The sequence below is a fragment of the Sinohyriopsis cumingii genome, unplaced genomic scaffold (genome assembly GCF_028554795.1).
Source record: "Sinohyriopsis cumingii isolate HCF-2022 unplaced genomic scaffold, ASM2855479v2 utg000360l, whole genome shotgun sequence".
NCBI classification, from domain to species: Eukaryota; Metazoa; Mollusca; class Bivalvia; order Unionida; family Unionidae; genus Sinohyriopsis; species Sinohyriopsis cumingii.
This window is the reverse complement of record NW_028315892.1, coordinates 3,527,246-3,552,476: the sequence shown is the minus strand read 5'-3', so window position 1 is coordinate 3,552,476 and position 25,231 is coordinate 3,527,246. Positions and strand designations below refer to the sequence as shown.

At 34.3% G+C, this 25,231-nt stretch overlaps 2 protein-coding genes across 7 annotated transcripts in view; one reads left to right on the top strand and one right to left on the bottom strand.

Annotated features, from left to right (window-relative positions):
* The first annotated feature begins 808 nt into the window (after positions 1-808).
* LOC149774269 (uncharacterized) lies at positions 809-6,842 on the top strand. Its single transcript, XM_089945582.1, has 4 exons — positions 809-1,062; positions 2,574-2,636; positions 3,391-3,493; positions 4,969-6,842. The coding sequence occupies exons 1-4, from the start codon at positions 939-941 to the stop codon at positions 5,546-5,548; spliced, it is 870 nt and encodes a 289-aa protein (XP_089801708.1). The 5' UTR covers positions 809-938; the 3' UTR covers positions 5,549-6,842.
* A 7,927-nt stretch (positions 6,843-14,769) lies between these two features.
* The window catches only part of LOC149774268 (uncharacterized), a 60,139-nt gene continuing 49,677 nt past the window's right edge, over positions 14,770-25,231 (bottom strand). For all 6 annotated transcript variants that reach the window (XM_089945536.1, XM_089945531.1, XM_089945534.1 and 3 more), the window contains 2 exons: positions 20,784-20,846; positions 14,770-18,137 (listed from right to left, as the gene is read on the bottom strand). In XM_089945536.1, the coding sequence (XP_089801662.1) occupies positions 17,893-18,137; positions 20,784-20,846 (308 nt within the window). In that variant the 3' untranslated portion in view covers positions 14,770-17,892. The remainder of the gene's footprint in view (positions 18,138-20,783; positions 20,847-25,231) is intronic.

The window sequence follows — 25,231 nt, the reverse complement described above, 5'->3', positions numbered from 1 at the left end:
TGCGCTTGTGCATTTAGTTTGGAATACGGAGTACATTCAGTTACTTTGTTTCTTGAAGTGTATTTTTTAAAAAATAATTAAGCCTTATGAAGTATAAATAATGAGAATATAATAAAAAGGTTACTGCATTTGTATGGGATAATATGAACTCCTTTTATCGGACAGATATACTGCAGTCCGAAGGCAGTGCACTATTTCTAGCCAAAAAACTCTTTGATATTTTCCCATACAGATGCAGTAACCTATAATTACTGAACGTCATATTAATGGTTTTCTTGATACTGCTTAACAATAACTGATATTAACTTCATTATATATGTCCTTTAAGCCACGCGGTTCAGTATACCAAACTTTCTCAATAGCTTAAACTTCAACGATTGTATCCAAAACCAATACTGTTTATTCCCCAAGCATTTTCTCAGAGTTTGAGGACTATTGTACTTTTGAGAGGATGCGGAATTGAGGAATGCCCCATAATAGGTAGTATAGGTATTTAACGTTTCAACGGATCATTGCCTCTTTGTTTTTTCATGCAAACATATTTCCTAGAATTAATATTTAATCGATGATAGTTGACTAATATTCACGCTTTTTTTTCTTCTCTGTATTGTTTTACATTAATTGTAAAGTTATTTTACCTTCTAAACCAGACATAGTAAAATGATACACAGAAGTACTAGGACATAACCGTGAGCAATTTGCTATATATTGTAATCACTGATGATTTGTTTGGTTAATGTTTGCAATTTAAGTAATTTTGTCGGAAATGCTACATATATTATCTATCCTTCTTTTTAGACGGCCCAGACAAAGTAGTCTTAAATACTTCCGAGAATAAAACAGAAGTGTATCGATTTAGTTCCACGACCGCATTCTGCTCTGCAGATTGCTTCCCACCGTGTCTGTTTAGATGGACGTTCTCATATACAGACACAGTTATGGAAGGTGCAAAACTGACTATTGTCAATGTGACATCAAATGGTAGTCTCACATGCCATGCCAAAAATCCAATGAATATGAATTCTACTCTCTCTGAGTCAATTGATATAATGGAGAAGCCAGGTAAGAGACAGCATTGAAAAATTATTTTATGTAAGGAGATTTATGTGAAGATATTTGTGTATATATATATATATATATATATATATATATATATATATATATATATATATATATATATATATATATATATATATATATATATATATATATATGTGTGTGTGTGTGTGTGTGTGTGTATTATACAAGCTAACATATTATTGAAGGTTATATCAATTTAATATTAATATGAAAATTTTAATTTTAAACGAGGATATCACTTATTTCGCGTGACATTAATATATGTTATCTTCATAAGTCTTCAAAATATTAGCATTAATAAGCGACGAATCACGATAATATTCATTTATTGTATTTGACACAGACAGTAACCAAGCATTTAAATTAAGTCGAAAGAGGTACAATTGGAATGTAGCCAGCAGAAAACCATTGCATACGTTATACAACGTCACGAAGTTTGGACAACGCCTGGGGGAAAATAACACACTTAAAACAAAGCAAGATAACCAGCGTGGCCGAGTGGTCTAACGCGCTCACCGTTACTGATCACTGCCATCTCACCTCTGTCTCGGTGGGTTCGAGTCTCTGGTTCGGCCAATGTGGGTACGTTAGAAAGCTTGCCAGTAGCTTCTCGTTGGTCGGTGGTTAATTCCGGGGTTTACTCGGGTTCTTCCTGCACCATTAATATTGGCCTCCATTTAAAGCCGATCTTGTGCTGGAAAATGGCGTTTAACCCTTTTAACAATAACAATACATAAAACAACATCCCTCTCAGGGGTCAACCAAACACACACACACACACACACACACACACATACACACACACACACACACACACACACACACACACACACACACACACATACACATTGATACACATGAAATTAAACGAGTATACAAACACAATCTATTTACAATTTTAAGCAGGTAACAAAATAATATGCACAATAATAAACATACATATGAATAAGAGAGTAAGACGGCGTACCTTCGTCGCTAGAAATGGCTCTATTTTTAGCAAATCAGTGTGGTTCAACAACAAATGTAGAAAGGATTTATTATCGACAATTTAAGATGGTGCAACTCCATATGCAATATATATATATATATATATATATATATATATATATATATATATATATATATATATATATATATATATATATATCGAGGAAAAAAGTGCCTGTCATATTGCATTACAAAATGTTATATTGCCATGTGAGGAGAAAGTATTGCCTAATCAACCATTTCATAAGGATGTTTTTCTATCCATAAATGCAAATCACGGACAATGTACACCATTTATGAGCTATATATAACTTTTAAATCCCAGCTGAATCGGTCTCATTAAAATGGTTGTAGATTCAAACCTCGCTTGTTCACAAAAAAGGTTTCATTTCATATATCATGCTCCTTAAACTGTCTCAAAGTAAAGAAGAGTAAACAATCAAAGACAAACACGGCGGAAACGTTCTTATTTTATGCGTATAATGTATTTCCTCTGTGCATTGCAGTGGACATTCGTCAAACAACGTCATCAATAGACAAGGACCAGGATAGAAAAGCTACTACCATAGGTAAAACAGTATTGTCTGCCCATATATGTTGACATAAATCAATGGACTCAAACGCATTTGCAGAAATAATTATGCACAAAAGGACAAAATGCTATTGTATGTAAAAAAGTAAAATATAGTTCCGTCGAGAAAGGTTCCAAATGAAAAAGTTCATTTTTTCATCTCAATATGCAGTCTAATTATTGTTCAGAATAATTTCTAAACTAAATAAGAATAATGATAATTCCATTTAATTAAAACACCATGCAGCAGAAATAATATATCAATATGTGAAGTGAAGACTGGTTTAAAATATGAAAAACATTAAACTTACTTTGTCGAACTAAAACTTGAATAAAGCAAATAGGTCGAACATACATGATGGATTGTAATTCTAGATACAAATAAGAAAATCTTACTTGCGCAATATTGTAAATAAAAATATGTTGATCATATGTGTATGATCAAGACACGGTGTATATCTACGACGTGGTCTAAATGCAACCTATTTATTTATCTTGTATTTTCTAATATACGTAATATATTCTGTGACATCAAATAAAATCTTTATCAAAGGCATAAAAACGGGAGAAAGTACGCTGCCTTTTTTTCTGACACGCTAATAACTTGTCACTTAATTTAAGCATTAGTGATTAACTCGAATATATATATATATATATATATATATATATATATATATATATATATATATATATATATATATATATATATATATATATGTGATAGGTTTTAAAAAAAACAAAATCTCTTTCAGACATTCCATCGATACGTTACCTGCTATACGTTATTACAGTCATTGGAGGAACTGGAGCTATTTTTATTGTCGTTTGCTGTCTGAGGAAGAATTATATACAATGGTATATGCCATTATTTGCATTCTACATAAAGTAAAATTGAAATGTTCTGAAGGACGATTATAACATGTACATACAGACATTCATATATATATATATATATATATATATATATATATATATATATATATATATACAGAGAGAGAGAGAGAGGGGTGGGAGAGAGAGAGAGAGAGAGAGAGAAAGACAGAGAGAGAGAGGGAGGGAGAGGGAGAGATACACTTTTAGTTTTTCAAATTTTCTTAACTTCTCAGACTAGAACAGAAACAACCGGTCTATGTGTTTGAAATGTGTTTTTAATAACTTCATCATTTTCATACGTAATACAAATGACTTTTGGATCGTTCAAGCGGTATCCGACGTAAATATTGCTATCTTGCGGGAATCATGCATATTGTTTATCATTATGTTTAAACACAAAGCCAATTGCCTCGAGTCAATTAAAACGTTTCAGTTTAGGATTTAGTTCAAATACCGCAAAGTGTCCACCAATATGCAGAATATCTCTCTGTCTTTGTCTGTCTGTCTATCACTCTCTCTCTGAATTTCAGATCGTGGTTACGAGCCTACCTTAAATGCATCAGTTCCATTGATTAAATGTCATATGGGAATGAAAGACGTCAACTGGAAAAGTGATTCATACTATAAATTGAAATACGTGTTAATTATTAAAATGCCAACAAAACAAACTTTCTTAATGATATTGTTCATTTCAGCTTAGGATACTTTTAAGTAAATGATATACGTTGTTAATAAAGGGATTAAAACAAAGAAGTGATATTGCTTACGGATGCCATGTTTTCAAAAATTCATAAGAAAGTGTCATTCATTTATCTTATGGAACCTATACATCAGAAGTTTACTTTTTATAGATCGTAGATCTGTCTTTGGGGTACGGACATATATTTCGGACGTTTACACCCCACGATGATATAAGTACGCTTAGCAATTTGTCACAGTGTGTGTACGCTAGAGAACGAGAGATATATAGAATATCCGTACGCGTTACAACAAAAGCGTTTACTACTGATTCAGCTTGTGTTGATGAAAATTAACTAAACCTTCCAGTTGTATAATAAATTGATTTTTAAATCATAGTTGCTTAATCACAATATATAGTTTTACTATTACTAATTGTGCCATAGTTAGGGAATCACTTAGATGAGGAACTATATCTCCTACCGTGATTGATCTCCATATAATAGAATGAGTTGATAATGGCTTTAATTACAGAATAATATGCTAAATTATGAATCATTGATATGCGTACATTTTTAGTCATGTTTCGAAATAATTATTTAAATCATACATGTTAATTATTGACGTCATAACTGAATTCTTATCTATACCCATGCATGCACTTTTATGACTATGAGAAGAATAATTATTGCTAAAGCATTTATTAAGATTTCACGTTTCAATTTTGTTACTATTGTATGTGATTGCAATCAGAATTTTTAAATTGTTTTCTATTTCAGCTCACGAGCAGCCCGAGTGTCAAATAATAATATAAATGCACCTTCTGATATAGGCGAAAGCAATCAAGAGGAAGCCTTATCGCAACATTACTGGACAATCGTGACTAATGCAAGAGGAGAATTTTGTACTGACCTTGAAAGCAATATTAATGTGGAACTCAGAGAGTTCGTCGATCAAGCTGCAAACAACACCCCAAGACACCACAATTCTGAAGAGCAGGAAGCATACTCCCATTCTTTCAATTCAGATCCCATAGATATTGCCACAAGCTGTTCAGATTCTGTAAAAAGTGAAGGATATATTAATCCTATTCCTTCAGATCCTACGAAATTCAATGAATATATCGATCCAAGATGGTCACATCCGATAGAATTGAACGAATACATACATCCTGTTCATTCAGATCATCTCGAACTTGATGGATATACTGATCCTACTCCTCCAGATTACAAAGGAGACAATGGCTCACACGATGATTCAATTCCATCACATCCCCGGGAACATGATGAATATACCGCTTCTGTCTGTTCAGATGCAATAGAACGTGATACAAATAGTGATCATGTTCCTAGCAAATAGTAGAAACTTATAGCTATTTCGATAATATTCCTTCAGATTCAGTTGAGATTGATCGGTGTATCGATCCCAGTCAGCCTGATACCATATGACTCGATATGCATATTGATCCAAGTATTTCTGATCCCACATACTTTGATAAGTAATCGAACCCATTTGTGCAGATAATGTCGAGTTTACAGAATACATCGTTTGAATCAGCTCAGATCAATTACATTTTGATGATTATATCCACCAAATTATGTCATTGCAATTGTCTTCTTAAATGCCATTATATGACCGATCACAAAGTCCTCAAATTGACATCGGTGTCACAAGTTCTCGTGATATGTGGCGTTTGTAGAACATGTTGCATTCTTTTACATCTGTTAGATTCAGATTTATATGGGGTTCCTTTCTATTGTACTATGAAAAGCCCTAATATCCACGTACGAAACGATAACAAACTACTCTGTTAGTTTTACAAATTATAGTATTAAATTGATCTGAAAAAAACTTACATCACGTAAAATTATTGAACTTTAGATTGGTAACGAAACTGATTCCATTGTTTAAAAATAGTTATCCAATGCATTTACTGTAGCAAGAACAATTTGAATATGTAAGTATGCCTCAGATACAAGAGTTATACATATAGGCGTCGATTATGCTTACGCCAATTATCTGGGTTAATCGTAGTACTGGGAAGCGGAGCGTTGAAAATCGGAAACACATATACACTATTTGCTATCATTTAAAGTGATAATTTCGATTTCATTAAAGACGCAGCACTGTATAATAATCTAATGCCAGCAAGATATTTTATATTCATAAAAGACCATCATATTTTAATATATCTTATGAATGAGATCAAGATGTTCACTAACTGGTTCTATGCCAATAGTCTGCAAGAAATTTCGTTATAGATAGCCATAAACTAACCTCTGATAACTATGTGAAATTTTGTGTCGGTAAAAGTGAAAGTTCAGATTAGCGTTATTTATCCTACTCACAATATCGACTATAAAAAATTCGTGGGTATCTTATATCATGCTTAATAGTACAACTAATTATTGGAATTGTACTAATAACAATATGTCAATTGTGACGTGTGGCAGTGAAATCTATTTCTACCTTGCTTGCCTTGACTAATCACTTTCACACGTGATTTCACCTGAAGATTTCGGCCACGACTTTCAGTGTTTAAAGAGCATATTTTAATATTTGACTAGTATAAACTGTATTTTACGTATTTAAACATTGTAGTGGTAGCAGCAGTTATAGTTGTCAGACCAACCTCATTAGATACGTTCATTCACAATTATACAGTCCAAGTTAAGATTGAACAGTCGAACACCTGGACCATTTTATCTCTACGAAATATCTTGTCTCCCTATATATATATATATATATATATATATATATATATATATATATATATATATATATATATATATATATATATATATATATATATATATATATATATATATATATATATATGTGTGTGTGTGTGTGTGTGTGTGTGTGTGTGTGTGTGCGATGTAATATAACTTTTGAATATGAAGTTACATGTCTTTGTCCGATTTGCCAATGTGCTTTATGTATATTATCGTAAAATTGATCAAATATTTTTCACAGAAATGTCGTATTTTGTATGATGGCAGATTGTAGTTTATATGTGTTTTGTTTCATGAAATATTTAAATCTCTTCATGCCGTATTCTTCAATATCTGTTTTTTGTAAATTTATATTGCACTATATAGCCAGCACTGTGATAAATAGCCATTGAACTGTACCTAATACATACATACATACATACATACATACATACATACATACATACATACATACGTGGGGCCCCGAGTGGCCTAATTGTCTAAAATGCTCACCGTTCCGGATCACAGCAATCTCATCTGTCTGCGTGGGTTCGACTTCAAGGCTCGGCTAGCGTGGGTACGTGGGAAAGCCTGCCAGTAACTTATCGTGGGTCGGTGGATCTTCCCTGGGTTTTCCACCAGTTATACTGGCCGCAATGTATAGCCTATCTTGTGCTGAAACATGGCGTTAAACCCTAGAACAACAACAACAACAACATGCATACGTGCAGGCAAGCATGGAGAACTCAGTTTCGTTGTCAATATTCTCTTGTACACGCATATCTTGGCGGAGCATGTTAGACTAGTAATATACTTGTTCGCCAAATTCAGCAAGGCCTACCTCAGAGAAACCCACCAAGTGTAGTATATAATATCTTAATTTGGAAATCAATATAGTTTCTTGTGGTACACGCAAAGAAAGAGTTTGTAATGATCTTATTGGATAATTGATCATTGCCAGAATTATAAAGTTGCCAGAAATGAATAAATCATTTGTATTTTGAATGAACAGATACGTCCAACACAGAAATAAAAACAGTTTTGTTACAGCACCTAGAGGGAAGAGGTACCATTTGTTTATGCTGTCAGGAAATAGCTGCATCATGGGCAAATCTACTCGTGATCTGCAATGAGTGATTTTCATTGGTGTGGGAAATAAAACTTTTCACATGTACCATTGCGAAACGGAATTTGTACTTGAAACGGACCAGCATCTAACTGTGTATTTTATTAATGTGAAAGTCTCTAACGCAAAGTCATGCATTGATAATTCACTTTTTGCTTCACTTTTTTATTGTAAAGGTAGGTATTAGCACGGAATTTTGTGTACTTAATGCGTATGTATTATGCATGCTCGCGATTTGTTAACTCTGGCAGTGTTAATTTTTTTTGTTTTTGTTTTCGTCATTATCTATTTCAAAATACAGTGTAAAGTTCACACATTGCTGCATTAGCATCGTGCCTGTAATGGTAAGCACGATTATCTTAAGTTCTCTGGCCGTTGATTTAACCATAACAAGGAGACTTATATAGTGGTTGTTGTTGTCGTAGAACTTAGCGTCATTTTTCAGCACACGAGGGGCTATTCATGGCCGTCAGTATAACATGTGGATGAAGAAGCCGGAAACAACGTGAAGAACCGTCGACCCACGGGAAACTACTGGCTAGCATTTTCACGTACCCTTACTGGCTGTACACTTTACAGATGGCCTCCTGACCAAAGCAGTGGTTTAAAGTAAAATACTTTACAGCCTGTTTGCCCAACCAAATCAGGTATTTATTGTATGTAGAGAAATACATAAAGAAATAACCGTCACGGATGGCTTCAAGAATAAACGAAAAAGACTTTCTAGTAAATTATCTTACAGTGGGCTCTGCCCAACCAAACCAGTTATCTACTGGTTGTTGAAAAATACATATACCAACAACCTTTACGATATAAACTGGCCTGTGAAATATAAAAATACATTATTTGTTATGTTATTCGTGTAATGTGACATTATTGATGGGTTTATTGAATGTTCCAGTATCTTTTTCCTAAACTTTATAGTTAGTCCGACATTTGTCATGTAACACAATGTTATCAGATATCCTATACTATGTTTCATGATAGCATTTTTAAGCTGAACATGCCAATTTAATACAATTATGCGTTATATACAGCGAATGGCGAGTTATGTTTGAGTTATTATATTCAGCGTGGTTTTGCTTATGGGATACAGGTTCATGAATGAACCATGCTATCATAATAACACTCGAGTGCAGTAGTTCTAATTAAATGATGTGGTATGTCTTAGAGCAAAGTCCTGTGCTAATTCACAACGTATATCCTGGGCCCAATTATTATATTTTTAGCTGTAACCTGTATGCTGCTGTCGTTGGACTGTAGTGCATTAAACGCGAGGGACTGAAACATCAGGACCAACGGATCTGCATCTTTTACGGAGGCTCTTCTGGGAACCTTCTGCAGACTGGGAGGAGTGTGCCATACGCTGTGGCTCTTTGACAATTTAACAAGAGATGTGTAACGGGATATATTTCATGGTCGTCAACAGGTCGACACGACATATACATGTTTGATTTTGTTTGTCAATATTCAGCATCACAATACGAATGATATCAATAATTTAGTATCACTATGAGTGACTATCAGAAATACGCATATCGTCTTTGTGGAAGAGATCTTCTGATATTTTTTGTAAACGTTATATACTCCCATGCTCTTATTGATAGTTGAAACATTGAAACATTGATTATATGTGTGCGTAAATTCTAAACATTCATCATCCATGGTGATAGATCCATACAGCAGTCATGTTTTGGTTATATGTTGATTCTGATTGATTACTCGCTGGAGTTACGTGTCTTGATTAGTTCCAGTACAGTACGATATAATTTTCTTATGTTAGTTCTTTAGCACGGTGCACACCATTCCGAAAGCCATTGTTGGGTTTATGCGCACGAGTATGGTGTCATATTTATTCTTCATTCAATTGCCTTATAAATACAACTCTCATTTATAAATTAGATTTCAGAGTGTCTACTAAGTCGAATTCCAAATCAACTTCATCCTGTTACACATATTCCTTTACGTTAGAACCAATAACGCCTGAAGTTGAAACTTAACGTATCATCATATTCGTATATTTACTGTACAGTATAATTGGCAAGACAAACAATAGCGCTAGTCATTTGGTAAACTTAGTCGCGCGTTACGCCATTGATGATGTGTATGTTATCATGTTGGTTTTATTTCATAAGTTTTCTTTAAGTAGGAATTTTTACAGAAGAAACGTAGCTGCACATTTTTACACAAGTATAAACAACCAAGGAATGTCAGCGGTTAAGTGACCAATGTAACGTGCTACAAGGTGAATCACGTACATCACTGAATTGATGGTCGTGTAAGCATATAATAAGTCTTTGTGAAATAAATGTCAACATATACAATCACATGTTTTAAATGCAGAAACCTGGATCGAATGAGTTGTTGAACAAAGGCATTACAGCAATTAAAGAGGTTTGTCCTTTTGTGCCTTGTTTTGGTTTAGGATGTTTATAGGGGGTGGCTTGTAACTATAATATGTGATACTGTATAAACAGCAATCTTGAGAATTCAACTTGAAATGTTGTTGTAAATTGTTTTCTCTTCCAACCTTTCTCCCACCTTTTTTAGTTTACACAATGATTATACGGACATCTGTCAGTCTGTTTTTCGTCCACAGCAATTATATTCTGTACATATATGTACATCTAGTCTGTTATGCTAGAGTATGGTTATGTGCTCCAAAACATGCGACAAATTAGCAAACACAGTAACTACAACCAATATAACGCATTCTAATGTAAACGTAATCTATTATTTAATATCCATGGAATGAAGCACCCATCCATGTACAAATGTAAGCACAGTGTTTTGTATAGACAAAACAGGTCACCAGATATCGTCGGCCTCAAGCATTGCAATGTATAAAAAAAATGTTTCATTGTTTTTTCTTGTTACTCTTGTTTTTGTTTTATTTTACACAATAAGGCTTTTTAATCCAAGAAAAAAAGAAGAAAAAATAACAATTGTGAGGCCCGGCAAAACAGCAACCGATTACAGCGTATTAAGGTCCCGTATATCTTGCTCATTGCAAGGACAGAAAATGCTAAAATAAAATAACAGCAAGCTGGTTGAGATCTGTTGTGAAAACAGGACCACGCTTAACCCCAATGGGTATACGCGCAGATAGATATACACATGCAATGTTATTTCCAAAAGCATTGGTGTATGGTTATGAAGATGGTTGTGATAATAATAATAATAATAATAATAATAAGAAGAAGAAGAAGAAGAAGAAAAAGAAGAAGAAGAAGAAGAAGAAAAAGAAGATTAAGTTATACCTAACAGGTCTCTGCATCGTAGATCATTTTTACATACAATCAAAAGGTAACGGATGAGAGGACTCCGACTCGTATAAGGTCGACAAAGAATGCTTTTTCAAACCATATTTCAATTTCAACATACATATTCTAGCGCATTTGAAATTATTTATTCTCATCAGGTTAAATGTGAAGACGACACGAAGGTTTTCATAGAGCATCTGCTTGAGAGACTACTTTCATTAACATGGAGCGAAAAACAACCCCACGAAATATGGACACTCTTGCTAGACTCCGATCGACTGCATATTGTCAACATGACTATGAGAGAGGCAAGATTCATGAAAAACAAAACAAGCCCGACATAATACCAAAATTGAATTGTCATGAAAGAGTACAAAAGGGAGAACATGAGAGTGCATCTAATGTTAGGTATAAAGCAGAAGATATAGAGATTATGCAAAAATAGAAGATAAAAAGCAATTAAAAATAATTTCTGTTTAGATTGTAGCCTTAAGATTTCCTCCGCTGAATTTGCGTGGAGATACAACTCATTCATATCTTAGATAAGATATAACAAACGTCACTTAGAAATCAATCATTTACCGGATCACACACCTGAGTAGATGTTGCAAATCAATGAAGATAAATACTCGAAATTAACGAACAACCATATCCGATTTCAGATGTTACCCACATATATAATATGTACCATTGCGACGGCTATGATATGATACAGACACAAACTATATATTCATTTTCTGAACATCTATATTTCCTTTTCTGTTAATATTTAGACCGAGGAAGATGCCATATTGAACTCTAGCAATACCTTGAAACTGTATATGTTTATTTCTCAGGTGAGCCCTCATTCAGAAATGCAAGCAGAAACATTGTATCACTTGTGCGTCTATCTGTGGTGAATTTGAATAGTTTCCGCTGCTATCTTCTATGCATTTCATTTGCTTATAAGATAAATGATTTCTGGTACTCTTCACTATTATTTAAATAGAAACGCATGAACATGAACCATCTGTGTACGAACGTCTATATGTTTTATACTGCTGAATTCACATGATATCTAAACTACGTTCTCCGAGAGTTTGCTGTGGATCAAAATATTTTGCAAACTTACTCTTGAATAATTAAGTGCAATATTTGTTTCGGATGGTTTTTTGGTGTGTTTCCTAACAGGTTTCGTAATCCTACATAACAAACTAGTATATTTCTCTATTTTATTTGTAGACCGAACCACTGATTATGACCGACTGTATTCAGATACAGCTTTTGTAAATGCTCTGAAACTGAGATGGGTTACATGTATTTTTATTTTAGAAAGCTGTTAGGGTGTTTCGTGTATTTACAATATTCTTTGGCATTCATAGGATCATCATATAGTAATAAAATTATAATAATAATCAAAATGCAAAGAATCAAAACAAGCATACAACACACATATATCGTGAAGAGGGAAGAGGAAGAATAATGAAGAGAAACAGGTAACACAAACACAACCGTGCTTTTTTGAGTGAGAGGAAAGCGCGAGTTTGATATAGCTTAGGAGTACTTTGAAGTCGTCCGGCCGATATGGATTTAAATACCATTTTAAATGCGTTTGTCCCTGACTCAAAACAAAACAAAGAACGCTGATGCAAATTTATTACATACCTCCTTTTTGCCAATTATAGATATGCTTAGATTTACTCTGTGAATGAAAAATAAAACTAACTGGGATTTGTGAACGTTTGATGCAATGTCAGTGGTAGAATACGAGTTTTAGTCCGGATATATTGTATTTGAGTTTACTGTATAACAAGGGTTGAGGCGAATGGAATAACATAATTACAGATAAATACAGTCAATTAAATTTACTTTATCTTTCAACAGAAGGAACAAGTCACAACATATTATGTGGTTAACTAGTACAAAACGTTGAGGGAAATGAAGTGCAATCGTTGTTGTATTCAATATTTCCCACGGGAGGGAATGTTCAACTTTTAGAGACGTCTTTACACAAAACAGAAACAAAATATGAAATATATTCTAGATTGTAATTCATTTGTTTTGATGATTTAAAATGGTGCAAATTTCAATGGAATTCTTTGCAATAAAGAGTTTTCCGTGCATGGAAAGAAGATGCATTGTACAGGCCTTAATAAATTGAGTTCACATTAAAGAGTGGTAAAAAATGTGTTGCTTGAAAGGAACGAAAATGATTACTCTTCAACCAGATGGGAAGGGGCGGAAGGCATGGAACATATAAAACATGCGAAAGACACAAATTAATTACCTTATATCTTAAACGACAACACCATAAGAAACTCATCGATCATAACATATTATGACATTGTGCAGGATGAAATAATTCCGTTGCGACATTTTCGATATACTGCTGGTTGGCACTGCCAAACTATAAGAACAATGAAAAATTTGCATGTAAAAATAATTTTTATTATCTCCAAAAACGGACAATATATGGTGACATAAAGGGTATAAACCTTTTCTATGACATCTTCTACAGGAAAGCACCATAGATGGTGCTCCCAATGGCTATGAGAGCACGTGGGTTTTAAGAGGTACTGTGATGTTCCAATACATGACTTATGTGGATTGACAAGTAATTTATATTCTTTACGGACTGAACACTCTGTACAAGAAAAGGAAATTAATTTGGGAAAAGGAAATTAATTAGTTTAATTATATTATCTCCTTCAGTCAAATTGCAAATTAAATGAATATGGCAAGTTCATACAATCATGAGATATACAACATTGGGTTATTTTAATTATATTTTATGTCAAACGTTCTTTTTATTCGACATAAGAAGCACATTGCCTCATACCCAATGTTATATACATTTGTAGTGAAATATTGTTGTGTTTTCTGCAAAGAAGACAACTTCGAACCTTGTATTCTATGTAAAATGTTCTACTAAAACTTGCTGAGTTCCCCTTTACATCTTTTGCGCTAGCATAAACACCAACCAGAAGCAAAGTAGTAAAGCCCTTGTAAAACTTAAATATGCAGTTGTAACCTTTACTTTAATGTATCACCATGATATGTCATAGTCGCCATATATTCCATATATAACCACTTAATACAGTAATTCATGTTGCACAGAAGAGTTGCGTCGATGATGACGATGTAGTTAAATAAGTTACTATATTATTAAAATAATTTTACAAGCTATTATATATGTGAAAGGATACTCAGTCATCACATAAACTAGTTCCCTTTTTAAAGAAAAGTAACACAGGATGCGTAAAATTAATAGATTCAAATGAGGAGCAAAATGCATTGAAAGAACTAAATGCCTCACAATGAGTACTACCAAATATGTATATCGTACCTTTTCTCGGGTTGACACAGTTTGTCTGTAGCTTTCGTGCAAATTATGTTAAATACGACTCAGCGTCAAATGGACAACTTTAATTAACGATATTGGGATTATAACTTATATGTTTAGTGCATCAAACCTAACTAAATATAAGAAGACAGAGAAACAAATAAATAGACTTTATTTTTTCATCAAAATAGAATATGACCTTAACATAATTAACAAAAATGAATCATATTTCGCGAAACAATAATTTCGTACGTACAAGATATACAATGAAAACGACTTTAAATGGCTTTACGTTGAGACTATTTCATCCTCATATGGAGAAACGACTGCCTAAAACTTACATCGTAGACTTAGATGGTCACATTACTAAATAATGTTTAAAAACCAATACCTTATGTAGAAAGTATGGCAAGGGGTATAATTAGCAATGCGCTATTGTTCGCATCATCCAACATATTCAAAACGATTAAGAAGAGAGATATACACAGGGACACGAATAAATTAAGTTTTCAAAATTGTGTTGTTCTGTGAATGCTTCTAGCATTTACTTATTTTTTCTACTTGTCAGGAATTTAGATAGATGTAGTACAGTAGAGAAATTATTACATCAAAATCAGTACACAACATATGTTTTAAACTGTTTCTATAGTGAAAGTAATACAGGTCATGTAGGCGTTCACTAACGACTATTTCAGTAATATGGGTGTAGTTAAAATTTCATTCTGCATACCCTTAAATGACGATTATTTACTTTCTTTGGATCCTCTAAGATTCATACACCTTTTTGAAGGTCATTATTTACACATCCGATAAGTACATATGTCATAGTCAATGCTGAAATACTTTGACAGTTTTGGAACTGATCAACCTAAAGGTTTGATATGGTACAGTCGGGATTGAATGTCCAGAGCTACGCAAGTCGAGAAGCAAATTCGTAATCCCGTGTAGTGTGACGATACTCTTTTTCTGTCACAATTTATTATCTGACCACAATTGTTGTAAAAGTCCACAGCAATTGATACATTTCTTCTGAAAGTTTCTTCCTCATAGTTAAAGCAAGAGCATACAATAATCACAATTGAATAGACTTCGCCTAAATAAACAGTATACAATTTTAAAACAATAATTTATATTTAATTTAAGATTAATAAATGATCATACATGACCTGTATGACTTTCACTATAGTATATGCCTTACGTATACGTTGCAGAATAACACCAAATAAATTTCGACACATACCCATCAACGTGAATACATGAAAACAATATTATCTGAGAAACGTTTTCAATTAAAAGGGTGAATACCTATCCAAGCTATTAAGAATGATTTGTATTATTTATAACATTATGTTTCTCAGGTAAAAATATTACATCATTTGTTACAAAACAATAAAGAAACTACACCTCTAATGAATGCTTCACATCGCAGATGAATCGAGAAAGATTAATATAGGAATATTTTCATAAGAAAGTATTGATTGCATTTATTACGCTATTCCTATGTCCAAAAGGTTCTTATGTACAAAATATGTAGGATGGCATTTCACGTTTTAAAGGACCAAATGCATCTCAGCAGAAACTATGAAAAATTTAAATTAATCTTGGTAATACCACGGTGTACTTATTTACAAAGGTACACATACATTTTGAATGGCATTATGTCACTTGAGAGACGAAAGGGTCGCTTTTACGCATGCGTTAAACCTATTCCCTACATTCGTAGTTATTTTATCCGTTTCTGCTCCACAGGGTTATTGTCTGTATACATGGGATATGCATAATCAGTCCATACCAATTTTGATTTTTTCCCTCATTTTTCTTTTCCAAAATGTGCATTTATAAGAATAAAATTAACTCCTCAAATTTAATGACAATATTTCTATTGTGTAGTTACATACAAGATGTTTCATATAAAGCGTACGTAATTTGTGGTTTATTATTTTATATAGAAAACGATTCAGAAGAGATGGGATTTCTCGCTTAAACACATCGAATGAAAGCACTAATTGAATTTGACTTGATGCCTGCAAGACGCCATGTCAATTAACCAATCAATGTATATCATATGATTTGCGCATGTTTATAAACATTATGTACATTAGGCTTAAAGATTTATTTCTTTTCTCAATTTTACAATTTCGGAAATATTCAGTCTGACACACATCGCACTAGAATTAATAAACAAGAGATAAATTTACATGCTGAAAACGAAGATCTTATATGTATTACTAATTTACCTTTAAATGGCTGGTACAATCCCAAGAGTTTAGACACAGATATAGTCCATGCAGACCAGACATTATTGGTTGTACTAATTTGAACAAGTTTTCTGAATAAAAGCCATATTATTGGCAAGAACCACTATTAGGTCTTGATTCAAACCTCAGAAACAGTTTATAACTCCATCCAGAAAATATCCAGAAAATGTACACACTTATTTGGAATTACAAAATGAGTTAATCTGTGTAGCATAGAATATGAGAACTGCCAAGGCGCGGTTAGGAAATGGATGGAGTCAGAACTTGAAAACCAATCAGTTCCCCACTCAAGACAGCTGCTGTGACTAATTGGTCAAGACATGAAAATTAGAACCAGAAGGCTGCTGATTGGAGCACACCGTCTACTCAGCCTGGAATCTAAATAAGCTTGCATTGAATTCGTCTGAGATCTTCGTGATACAACTTTACATGCCAGTCTGATCGAATACTGATCCAGTTATGGGTTCTATAGTGTTCATAATCTTAGGTAACTAGTTGCAAGATTTTCTCGGTAAAATGTTTCTTATTCATAAACAAATTATTCCAAGATCGTGTTGATACAAACTGAGATTGGAGGGCATATTTAAATCTTATCCAAAATCAATCATATAATTGTGCACAAACGAGTGCCTATGGACAAGGGACGGAAGGATGATACACGTCGAGTGTTGACACAGAACCATAATCTCACATGGCCATAGCCAGGTGAGCTGAAATTCAATTATATAACTGTTTAATTGAAACTTCTTCTTAGGGTCGTTACAATTATTTTGCCGTTTGCATGCAAACATTATGCATACTGCTGTATGTTTAATTTTTCCCTTCAGAGCGTGGCATTCTGACCACTGAATACTTAAATACTTCAGTGGGGAATCATGTTATATTCTCTTGCCAACTGACCCTAACTGCTTGTCAGATCGTCATATATATATATATATATATATATATATATATATATATATATATATATATATATATATATATATATATATATATATATATATATATTAGAGCTTATATTCATTCAAAACGAATATTCATTTTTTCCTTAACTTTTGCTCTACAAACTGGGCACATATCTAAAGGAATGCTGCATTTGGCACAGGTTGCCATATGTTTGCAAGGCATAAAACATACACTCATTTTGCTGCCAAAGCAGATTTTACACATGGCAGCGTCACGCAGTTCCAGGAGCTCTCTTATTTGTTCTGGGTCGGTGCCTGGTTGATGCTCATTTCTTGATTCTTCTATCTCGTGTTCCGGTTCTACAAAGGAGGTAAAACGATTTGCAATATTATAACGGTACGACAAACTACCCTTAAATCTTAATTTTGTTAGCAAAGTTAAAACATTCTAAGAAATAAATGCCTACCAATTTTGTTATTGCAAAAATGAATGTAACTTATAAGCTTATTAAACGTGCATACATTATTTAATAAATACCAGTGAGTTAGTAAGAAAGTCCATTTTTGCCCCATGTAGCATAATATGACCAATAGTAATGTGACATTTGAATGAGAACCCATTCCGTCTTCCATTACAACGTTTGCAGAAGAGGAGATGGAGTAAATGCGTCATGAATTTCGAATTGTGAACATTCCGTGTGGTTGTCGAAAAAGGAGACACTAGATAAGGAAACCTAAAGTCCATCTACATCTAGTGGGCACTTTCTCAGATAATTTTAATTTTGGCTTACGGATTTTAGTCACAGTGCCATGGAAGTCGGCACAGTAATCAACACAGGACAGGCATCCAACAACATGTATACTACCGTAGCTAGTGCCAATTTAATATCAGTACGAAACTAAAATAGCATTAGTTGTGGTATTTATGGGTTGCTTAATTCAGAATAGAAAGAAGTTCCAACTCCTATATTATCCTCGTTGATGTAGACTCATGGCACGGCCAGATATTTGTAAAAACTTAAAACAGATTCTTTTAAGTGGTTTGGTGGGCAAGACAACTTTCATTGAAAATTACACTTTTAAGGATATGATGGTTGTGATGGTTTTGGCTTTAGAAAATGACGCTAAGGACAGCTGTTGGCTCTTATTAATTAATTTGTTAGCGTCAAAGCCGATTACGGTGGGTCTTGAGGCCAAACAGACGACATACACACGTTCAAGCAAAACTATCAGAGAACATTTTAACTTCTGGGGCAACTGTTATGTATAGGTATGTATAGGTTTGAACTGCATCTGGAATGCATAATGTTTAGCTTAGTTCTAGAAGCTCATGTGGGGCTTCATTGCAAAGAGGTTGTTACGGATCTAGTGCGACTTGTAAAAGGAACTCCAAGAGATTATTCGTAGGGATTCCAATGGGGTTCTATTAAAAAATGTGTGTAATTAGATGATGCCACAACCCGCATACTAAACAGTCAGAAAAGCAAATGAATTTTGTCCTGGTTGGTTTAAGTTCATTGAGAAAAAAGGGGAGGGGCTAACATATGCCTTTTTACCATGAAATCTTCTCTTTTATCAACAAAATCCCATTCGCAACAGTTCTTTCAAATGTTTTAAATCGCTAGCTAGCCGCAAAAAGGTAACTTTGGCAGCGCACTTTTTCTCTTTGTTACACATTCACATTATATAGCCCATGCCGGTTGAGATATGCTTTCTTTCAGGATGTTGTCGTTCTGTTAGTTCTATAATTGTTGCTGATTGGGCCGCCAAATTAACTTAACTTATATTTTCATGGAGATTGCTCATAATCGTCTAGTGACTGTCAGCTGTTTTTCGTTTTAACATTTCTTCATTTACAACTGAAGTTGATACCTTCTACTACGCAACGTATATTTGATTGTGCATGGGCGTATCTTTAAAGACGTGAACATTTATGCAGATCACCTCTTCTTTGACATCACAGCTGTACTACTAAAAATAAAAGACGCCTTACGGCTCCGGTGGCCTAGTGGTTAGAGTGTCCGCTGCGGAAGCGGTAGGTCGTGGGTTCGAACCCCAGCCGAGTCATGCCAAAGACTTACAAAAATGATACCGACAGCTGCCTCGCTAGACGCTCTGCATGCAGAGGTTAGTGTTAGGACTGGTCGGTCTGGTGTCAGGATAATGTGACTGGGTGGGACATCATGCTACATGTCTGCAGCATGATGCCCCAGTGCTAGACATCACTATAAACTGCCACACTGCAGACATCGTAGCGATATGAATGAAAAATTGTTAAAGCTACGTTAAAAATAGTAATCACACACACACAATGGCGTGTTTGCTAAACTCTTTAGGATCGGCATTTGGTGCGTATTGGGAGAGATTACTTTCTGGTATGTTTTCTCAACACAAGTCAGATATGCTTCTAACCACACATCTCTGTGATGTAAACTTGACTCCACGCCGATTCTTCATCTTTTAGCATTGCGGAGATGATGCACACACACACATTCAATTAATACTGGGTTCACAGTTTTCAGTGGCGACCTGTTCATATGTACCTTGGTAACATGCATAACATGATCTATGGTTTCAAACGCAGAATACGCTGCAACCGAATAAAAGATGTTATCTGTGAGTTGTGTTGGGACAAGTCCAATATCTTTTTCTACCATACTTCTATTATATATGCTCAGTGGTGTGCGTCTCCTTTACGTTATTGATCGAGACAATGTACAGGATACACAGGATGATGTCGAAAAGATTGGAAGCTTAAACGCTTCTTGGTGGTCGACATATATTTTTGTGGAAATAATTTGTAGCTCTTTTGGCATCATCCACATTATAAATAATGGGACCTGCAGAAACGTGCATAAGCATGGCTCAGTGCACCATCTGTAATTTCTTGACAGCACTCTTCCCAAAATGGACGAACCGAACGTGCTTACCTGAACAGGTGGAAGGTTACATTTAAGTATGATATAACCCATGAATCTATTAAAATCGAGAAAAGAATAAGCTTACCTGATGACTGGGTAGATTTAGAGTTTGCAGCCTGATGTGTTGCCAACTCGGGAGCAGTTTCTTCTGGAAAGACATATAATAAAATGTTATTTGCAGATATGGTTTACCTGATTAATGAAGCAATAAATGATAATATATTATAAAGCTTCTGCATCTCTGATTAATTATTCCCTCTAAAAACACAGTAAGGCAGAAATATTCACATAGACCTGCCTCTGCCTGTTAACAATGGCTAACAGAGGTCAACATGTATGCATTTAGTGGCGTCTAGAATACCTGATGATGATTGTGGCTATATCACGCCGACTAAGGTAAAGTGGCAAAATAAAAACGAATGAAGAAGCTCACAACAATTAAGGAAGACAGCCATTACAAATGAATGCAAACATTGTTTGGCTTGGTTCTTTTTGTTTAGCTTGGAGCAACCAACAAGCTATATACAGCCATTGTGTCGAACTATAGCGGACACAGATGAGATTTGTGTATGATCTCTAAAGTCAGAGGCTTTAGACCACTCGACCATCCAGGGCTGCCAAAAGCAAAGATAGAGCTAGATAAAATATGACCAGAGAAGAATGTAAACATTATGTGAAATGTGTCTTAAATAAATGACAGCGATAACACATGAATACTGCTTAACACATACTTTTATTTTATTATGACTGCATTCATGCCAAAGGTATAAAATGTGCATGTTTATACAGTTTATTGATGCAACTCACATCAAAATACTCATGCCACGGATAGTGGAAATCGCTAATACAACAAGAATATGTTCTACAGTTAGTAGACACTTGTATGTTGTGCACTCTGGTGGAAGTTCCCCATCTAAGAAATATGTATGCGACTGAGGTATGTATGTCTGTTAAATGATTACTTAAAATTTACCATGTGATATAGGACACACTTGCATTGTGGATTTGATGTCTTCATCATTGCAGATGATAACAAACAGGATGATTTATATAATATTCTGAAGTCAGAATAAAAACATTTACATTCAGAAATGAATGATTACATGACCATTTCGGGTTCATTATCTGCATTCATAACAATGTGACACGACGTACATAGTACTTTACTCAGATTGCATGAGCACAGTATGACACAATTTGAAAGAGGTACATCGGTATTATCCTTCTATTGCTCTTTAGCATACTCTTTGTATTGTGCACTTTATTCATGATTTTCTTGGATGTACTCCAATCGATTGGACTATCATGATGGAGGGCAAGTATGAGTAGTATAATAAAGGAGGGCCGCTAGATCATCTTTATCACCATTAATACGGGCATTCCTTGTGGCATGATTTTGCTTGCTTAATAGTACCTGCTTAGCGGATTGCTTTCCTAGCATAGAGAGCAAGAAATAAAATTGCAGTGGTCTCATCAAATATTCACCAATTAAATACTTTGCTCGTGATAAATTTGGCGCGTTGCTAACAAATTATTCTGAGGTATACTTAAATTTGTTTGTGATTCTTAACTAGCTTTTTACGTGAAGTGTTCATAGGTCACATGCTTTCGAGAACGATAATTATTTACCAAGGTTATTTGGCATTGCAGTTACTTTTTCTCAAATTGTCCAAAATGGTTTACGATGAAATGCGGGTAACCTATGAGATTACAAGAGACTAAATAGATACATTTAGGCGTCCTCAATTTCTCGTTTGTTATCCTCCGCTCCATGATATCAACATGAAAAATCCAGTGATACCTGAACTTGACTCTACCTAGCGGTTACTGGGAAATCTCTGTCATATGCATCACAAATTACGTTTGCAGGCGGGATACGATTAATGTTACTAACCTCCCTTAGCAGGATCTACATGAATATTTCCCAACAGTAAACACCGTGTTATACATTTAGGCTTGTCTAGCGTATTGTTAAAGCTGACGACTTTGTAAGCATACAACCTGAGACAAGTTCGTGATATTTTCTTGTAGAAGTGTTATTAAGAACGTAATATTCACTAGATATGGGAACAAGTGGTAACTCTAAAGCAGCACAAATTATACAAGGAACACGTTTCTTACAACAGAAGTTTCCAAATTTCGATATGTGACATTGACATGGTCTCTGCCTTGATTAATAAGAAGTGTTTCGGTAGGAAAACCGTGTAAACATATTCTGTAATCGTAATTCGCATATTTGTGCTTGTTATATTGCCTATTTGTCAGGCCTGATAAATATTTAATCCAGACGTAGTGTCTGCTCTTGTCGTTGTTGTGTATGTATGTAGAGCAAGTCAACTGCACGCTCAGATGCCACTGAAGAAACCGGAAGCGGATTGGTTCTTTCACTGTCCCTAACAGAAGCAATATTTCCTTAAATACTTTTAGTATCTCAAATTTTGGCTGGTCCTTCACTTGCACAGGAAAATGTATGCCAGAGAAATTTAATGTATTTTCATACGTATTTGCCCTATGTGATGGAATGTTTCTTCGGTATGTAATGCGTGTAATTTATTGCACGTTGATACAATTCTGGCTGGATTCACGACCCATTGCTACCTACGTACGGGTAATAATAAAGAAAATAATTTATCTATTTATTTGTAGAGACGCTGTAAGCACATTAAAGCACATTGAATATATCACCAAATCAGATAACATGGCTCGTCATATTTTTTCATGCATTGAACCCAATCTAGTAAGCAACTATATTATCTATAAAATATACTTCAAAAATTGTAATTAAATAATATGCGAAATTAGATTTGTAGCGTACGTTGGTGATTGTTGAATAAGATGATCTGGTTTCTACGGCACACGAATAACAGATCATATCCCCTTTTGTGCCCAAATATAATTTTGCTCCAGCCATCGACAGAAGCCATTTTTTGCTCCTGTGATTCTACGTTTGACGCCTGCATGGGTCCTTGCGTCATATCTTTGCCTGTGCCACTTCGTCTGCAACATTCCAGTTGCATGTCCATTTCAAGGCTTTCTAATCTATTATAGATTATGTTGCCGTTCAGATGACCAAATACTAAATCGTATGGTTTGACTCCGCGATGACGTTCGTATAAAATTCTACTCGCCATCATTTTATTTGGCTCAGCGTCGCGACCCGAAACATTCAGTAAAATGAATCATATTGCGTCACCTTGACTTACAAGAAATCACTTAAGCCTAGCATCACTTATTTCAATACGTAAGATGGCTTCATAATTATTGTACATTTAGGTGTGTTCTGTTGGATGATATTTTATACAATACGTCTACTTGTAGGTTCAAGCTCAAGCAAGAAAGCAAAAATATAAAACGTAAGAAGAATAAAATATAAAAGAGCTATCATAAACCTTTAGTCTCTATCTTCTCTATCTTCGACAGAAAACAAGACCCAACAGCAGCTAATTTGAGAATAACATTTTTTCAAACTCAACAACAATAAAGTGCGATAGAAAGGCGGCTAGTTCGTTTCAATGTTATTTGTGTAAACTGGTTGAGCTGTCTTCTTTTTTTACTTTGCTAGTAAAAGTATTTACACAGGTCGTTATACTGCTTTTATGTTCTTTACCCTTTCATCCAGTATTTTGCATTTGAGATGATGAATATTAAAACCAATAGCAATTAGAAATACAAAGACAGTTTCCTTCTCCATCTGGCATCTTCTTATACTCTAGACTTCTATCAAATTTCATACTCTTCGTAATAATTTTGTGTACATTTCTTGTTTGTTTGTTTAATATAAATTGTATATGAGCCTTCTATGTCATTCTGTATAAGGAAAATTGAATTGTCTAATAGTAGAATTATTTGCGTTTTGTATTAAATGAGAATATAAGCTAACATAAGCTACCATCATTCGCTTTCATTTTTGTACAAAATCAATTATATAATAATCCGACTATTCATTATTCTGGAAACAAACATATATCAGTATAGTCGACTTCAGTTGGTAGTATAGAGAGATGGGGCTACTGTGCCACTCGTGACATTGATATATGCGCGAAGCAAAGTGTTTTCCGATAATACAATTCACAAACAAAATTTGTTTCCTCTGATGTTAGCTGATGCTGATGTCATCATATATCAAGGAAAATGACAATGGTATCTTCACTCATATTATAGGAAACAAACCAGTATTATTCTTGTATTAATGATACGGGTGAGCTCATCAACCCCATTTTAAAATACAACTAATATGTGTGCGTTGCCTTTAGTTCCCTTTAATTATACTAATATGGTAATCGAACCATGGTTCATTGGCTGAGCAAATTGGTATAGTTGTAGAAGGAGTACACAAAGTTCTAAATTCTAATAATCTGGTGACAACTATATTAGTTGCAGCATTAAATCTCTTTGGGTTAGACTAAATATGTCTAGTTAATTCCTGCCGTCAGAGCGTTCACTATCCATTCAGTCCTGATATCACAGCGTTGAGAACGTTGAAATTAGCTTTTCTGTAAACCTAGACAATGTATACAATGTAACAATGTACTT